At 40.1% G+C, this 5,241-nt stretch overlaps 1 protein-coding gene across 1 annotated transcript in view; it reads right to left on the bottom strand.

The window, feature by feature from the left end:
• The window catches only part of Gdap1 (ganglioside induced differentiation associated protein 1), an 11,100-nt gene extending 6,225 nt beyond the window's left edge, over positions 1–4,875 (bottom strand). Inside the window, exons 1-2 of the mRNA XM_013028436.1 lie at positions 4,754–4,875; positions 3,933–4,125 (exon numbers count right to left, since the gene is read on the bottom strand). Coding sequence (XP_012883890.1) covers positions 3,933–4,125; positions 4,754–4,870 — 310 coding nt within the window. The 5' untranslated portion in view covers positions 4,871–4,875. The remainder of the gene's footprint in view (positions 1–3,932; positions 4,126–4,753) is intronic.
• Between the last annotated feature and the right edge of the window lie 366 nt (positions 4,876–5,241).

Raw genomic sequence — 5,241 nt, 5'->3', positions numbered from 1 at the left:
GGGAGGGAGGAAGGGGAGGAAGGGACGGAGGGAGGGAGGGAGGGGAAAGAGGAAGGGAGGAAAGAAAGCAAGCAAGCAAGGAAGGAAAACACTTATCATAACTGTGAGCAACATTTCATATCCTGAAACCCATCCACTATCATTCTAACTTTCAACATTCCTTAAAATTCCATCTGCTGCCAGACAAAATGCGAAAAGTTCTGACTATCTTAGAATGCAGAGGCCTAAAACTACTCCTGAATTGAACTGTTGCTTGTAAAATAACCCAAGATCACACCAGCTTTAATTTATTATCGGTAACTTTCTGTCAGCCAGGTACCTCACTGTCCTTAATCTAGCTGATTTTATAAAAATAAATAAAAATAAAATAAAATAAAAATTCCCACATTGGAGTATTTCTAAAATTATTGCATGTAAAAGAGGGTCTCTGGCTACAGGGGCAATAAGAAATCTATAAATAAATATTCTTTATTATGGTAATTTATTCATCTGTAATATATATTACTATTTTCTAGCCACATTTGCTCCTTTATTTCACAAAGGTATCAGATAAAACTATTTCAAATGCTCTATTTAAATCAAGATATACTATATCTAGATCCATGGCTGACACATAATAGGTGTAAACAGACAGATTTATATATATATATATATATATATATATATATACACACCTATGTTTTTAGCATTCTACTGCAATAAAAATATTGCATTTCCTTCTAATGAAGGATTAAAATGTGATATATATATATATTCAAAACCCTTATATATTATATATTATACATATATATATTCAAAACCCTTGGTAAATTTTATGAGTTACAAAGAGAAAAACAAATCCAACCAAATCTTATTATATTGCATTCTTTCTTCTTTCACATAAGATTACTTATCCAATTGGAAACTATTTTTTAAAATTAAATTAGAAATCTATTCTAGAATTATGCCAGACTCAAAGAGAGTAATTTACAGCCATGTTTAAAGTAAACATCATGATTTATAGCATATTCTGCAAATTTTCAAAGTTGAATATACATATAAATCACTTAGTGCCCTTCCTAAAACAAAGAGTCTCACTAGTTTTGTTGTGAGGTCTACAGTTCTGCATTTGTAACACACCTGCAGGTGATGCCAATGCTGCTGGTGGATGAGACACACTTAGGAACATTTCTTTCCCCTTCCTTGATAATTAGGATCATATTTGTCTATCACTTGTCTGACTCTGGCTCTTACTGTCCACAAGGTTGTTTTTAATTTGGTTAATTGACTTTATTTTGTTGTTGTTATTGTTGTTGTTGTTGGTGGTGGTGGTGGTGGTGGTGGTGTGTGTGTGTGTGTGTATACCAATCTGGGACTTGAACGCAGGGCCTAGGCCCTGAGCTTTATTGCTCAAAACTACTGCTCTACTACTTAAGCCACAGCTCCACTTCTGACATTTTGGTGGTTAGTTGGGGGCAAGAGTTTCACAAACTTCCTGCCCAAGTTGGCTTTGAATTGCAATCCTTAGATCTCAGCCTCCTGAACAGCCTGGATTACAAGCATGAGCCACTGTCACTTGGCTATCCACAAGTGCTATTTTTATTTTATTTTCTATTTTTGGTGCCAGTTCTAGGGCTTGAACTCAGGGCCTGGGTGCTGTCCATTGAGTTTTTTGCTCCAGGATTGCATTCTACCACTTGAGACAGGTCCACATCCAGCCATTTTGGTGACTGATTAGAGATAAGAGGCTTATGGACTTTTTTGCCTGAGCTAATTTCTAACTTCAAGTCTCAGATCTCAGCCTCCTGAATAGCTAGGATAACAAGCATGAGCCACCAGCACCCAGCTGCCCATGGGTTCTTAAGGATAAAAATTAACTGTATGAATTATAATTGTGATAATACTTATGACTGTTGCTTTTTTAAATTTCAATACTTTGAGGCAAACTTCATCTTGACCTGTATACTTGACTAACCTTGATTTATATGACTTGTTCCCTAGCCACCTTAATGTCTAACATAAATTATTGGTCTCTTACTCTTGTTTCAATTCCTTTCCAATTAGATAACTACTTCCTTGGGAAAAAGTTAAATAAGAGCTGGTTGGACCTGTTTTATCTCTACAACAAATAAAATTAAATTCCCTAATCCAAAAGACAAGTAGAGAATTGTAATCACCAAAGGTATTCAACAGGTAGTGGCTATAGACTAAAGGCTAGAATTCCTGATTGCTTTTTTTAATTATAATTATATATATATATATAATTATAATTGCCCATTTCTATATTTCCATCTTATCATGGCCATAATGCCTTGTCCTCTAATTCAACTAACAGTCATGTTAAAAAATATTTAGTTCAGTTGTTTAAATGAGTTATTTTAAAAACTGAATTTACTTTAGAGAAAGCCTAAGAAAATCTAATAATCAGTTTTATATTTTGCAAAGCATTATTTTATATTGCTGACTTTTTTACGATGTAAAATGGAGTAATGAGAAAAAGAGAAGGTAGAGGACTAGAAGAATAACAGACAATGCACCAGATAACTTAAATATGATTTCCACTTTGAATATAATTCTTTCACAATTACTTTTTTGTTCATATTATGAAAATCACTTATCCCAACACTTGTAATTATTAACAGACTTATCCATTTCCAAAAGTTCAAAATTGAGAAAAATTATCTTGCCATTTCAGTCCAGTGCTCAGCATGTAGACATATAAGGGAGAACAAGCCGTGGTAAAGGCTAATTTCATATGCCATTTGGTTTAGGCCAAGGCCACCCTTAGTTAAAATTCCCAATCAAAATCCAGACTCCTAGGGCAATAACATTCAGAGTATGAATAGTGGCATCTTCCCACCAATAAAGGAATAGAGGTTGCTAATCCACTTCCTTTTTTTTTTCTAGGAGCTTCAGATTTTTTTTTTACTATTAATTTCTTTCCTTGGCTTCCTTCTATTTGGGGTTGTGTTCTGGTTTCAACCTTCCCAATATTAGCACATGTGACAAAAGAAGAGTACACTGGATCACACATGGCCTCCTCTTTGGATAAGGGCTCAGGTGAAAGCCAGAAGGCCTCTGTGCTGCCTTAAGGTTTGCCAGTGATGAGCTGTGTAAACTTGACCAAATCACTACAGCTACAGTTCACCTGAAGGTTTTGTCATATAAAACAGTCGGTGTGGTATGAAAGTTTTGGAGATCAAAGATGCTACCATCAAATGATCATATTACCTTGGACAACCCTCCATTTTTCTTTCTTCATTTATGGAACACGAATACCTTGTCTACTGTACCTGTTTCCAATGAGTTCTTTTGAGGCCTGAGTAGAACTGAAATAATAAATTCCTGACACATAAGCTACTGATAAGTGTTAAGCCCTATCATTCTGTAGAAAAGTTTAAAAATCCAAACTACACAGGGAGGGCAAAGAACCCACAATACACTAACACTCCATGTTCCCTTGTCTAAGATTTATGTCTCTTTTTGTTCTTGTTGTTGCTGTTTTTAAGATGCAATCTGTTAGATCAAATTAATTTTGACATACATTAAGAATCAATATCATGAATTTAATTTTAAAAACTAATAAATCATCACTACACAAAACACACATTTGCAGACTTGTTTGCAAGTGAATTAAAAAGGTTAGTTTCAACATTAGCATTTGTACTTTGCATAAAATTCTTTTAAACAGAATAACAATAGTTCGTGTGAAATTTATGTTGACTTATAGCTGTGTGCTTATGGAAATGGAAAAAGTTTTCAAAGCACTAAAGTCACCATCTTAAAACCACTAGAAGAGAGGGAGAGAGAAATGAGGAGGGGGGCACACAGAGGGAAAAATGAGAACGAGAAGGAGTGAGAAAGGGAGAGAGGAGGAATATTTATTAAGGGAGAAAGAAAGAATATTTATGTTGAAAGTAAGTCCAATAAATGACAAATAGCCTTAACATTACCATCCAGGAAAGTCTGTTCAAGATAATCAATGATCTGAGTGGCCTCACAAATTATGTTTTCCCCGTGGATAAGGACAGGCACTTCTCCAGTTGAGTTCAAACGCATAAACCAAGGCTCATTGTGCTCACTCAGTGGCAGACTTACATCATGTTCCTCGCACTTCAATGCCTTTTCAGCAATTACCAAGCGAACCTGCAAGAATTCACAGGGGTTACTCAGCGCGGGCAAGCTTTCAGTCAAATGGAGTTGTTAACGTTTTGGACATTCTTATCAATAATTCCTGTCCCTAAGGTAACGAATAAGTAGCATATGTTCTAATGTCTTCTTCTTTGAGAGCGGAACATGAAGGAAATAAGGAAGATCATTTTGGCTGCGTTCATTACACGGTCACCCTCCCCATCGTCACCACCGTCTTTGTGTCTGAGACCTAATCGTGCACACTGTCCAGACAAGAACCTGCCGGCCAGGGACCCCGGGCCCTGTCGGAGAGAACGAAAGGGAACAAAAGAAACGTAGATCAGATGCCTCCCGGTCCCTAGTGGGCCAGGCCTCTCGGCCAAAGCTGTGCTCGATGGGTCGCAAAACATGAGCGGCGGTGCCGGCGGGGTTCCAGCCCCCTCATCTCAGACTGGTGAGCATCTCCACTCCCCAGCGGGTCGATTCCAGGCCCTGAAAGGAGCGAGGTTCCAGGTTAGTCCGCAGGAGGTCTGGCAGGGCCGGGGGGGAGACGCCCGGGAACTGTCCAGGTGCTGAAATCCGACGCCACCCTCCTCCCGATCCGCCCCCACCCCACCCTCACCTTCCAGACCGAGGCCTTTACCTTTTGAGAGCTGAAGGAGTGCGTCCAGTGATACAGAATGAGTTTAACCTCGCCATCGGACTTGCCTTCCGCCATCAAGGGCGTGCCGGCTCTCTGCTCGTCCTGCCGGCGCGCCATGTCGCGATGCGGGAACGCGGGAGGGTCTCACCTGTGCGCCCTGCGCGCCCTGCGCGTCCCCGGCCCTGCGTCCCGGGGTTGTATCCCACGCCGCCCCGCGGAGGGAGACGCGGGATCGGCTGGCAAATGGGCCTCTGGGAAGTGTAGTTCCACCCGAGACAAAGCTGGAGGGCCGGACTGCAAAGAAGGGTGCGCTCCGAAGTTCCTAGAGCGTTAAAGTCACCTGAGAGCTGCCACGGGGGGGGGGGGGGGGGGAGGGGGAGGGGGAATCTAAAACTAGGAGTGCCGGGGAAAAGTGATCTTAGCAAACTACCCATAAGCTTTGGAAGTTGCTTGGGTCTAAAGGACACAATTTCCCACGACGCTCGGGG

The sequence above is a fragment of the Dipodomys ordii genome, unplaced genomic scaffold (assembly GCF_000151885.1).
Source record: "Dipodomys ordii isolate 6190 unplaced genomic scaffold, Dord_2.0 Scaffold109, whole genome shotgun sequence".
NCBI classification, from domain to species: Eukaryota; Metazoa; Chordata; class Mammalia; order Rodentia; family Heteromyidae; genus Dipodomys; species Dipodomys ordii.
This window is presented reverse-complemented; position numbering and strand designations above follow the sequence as displayed.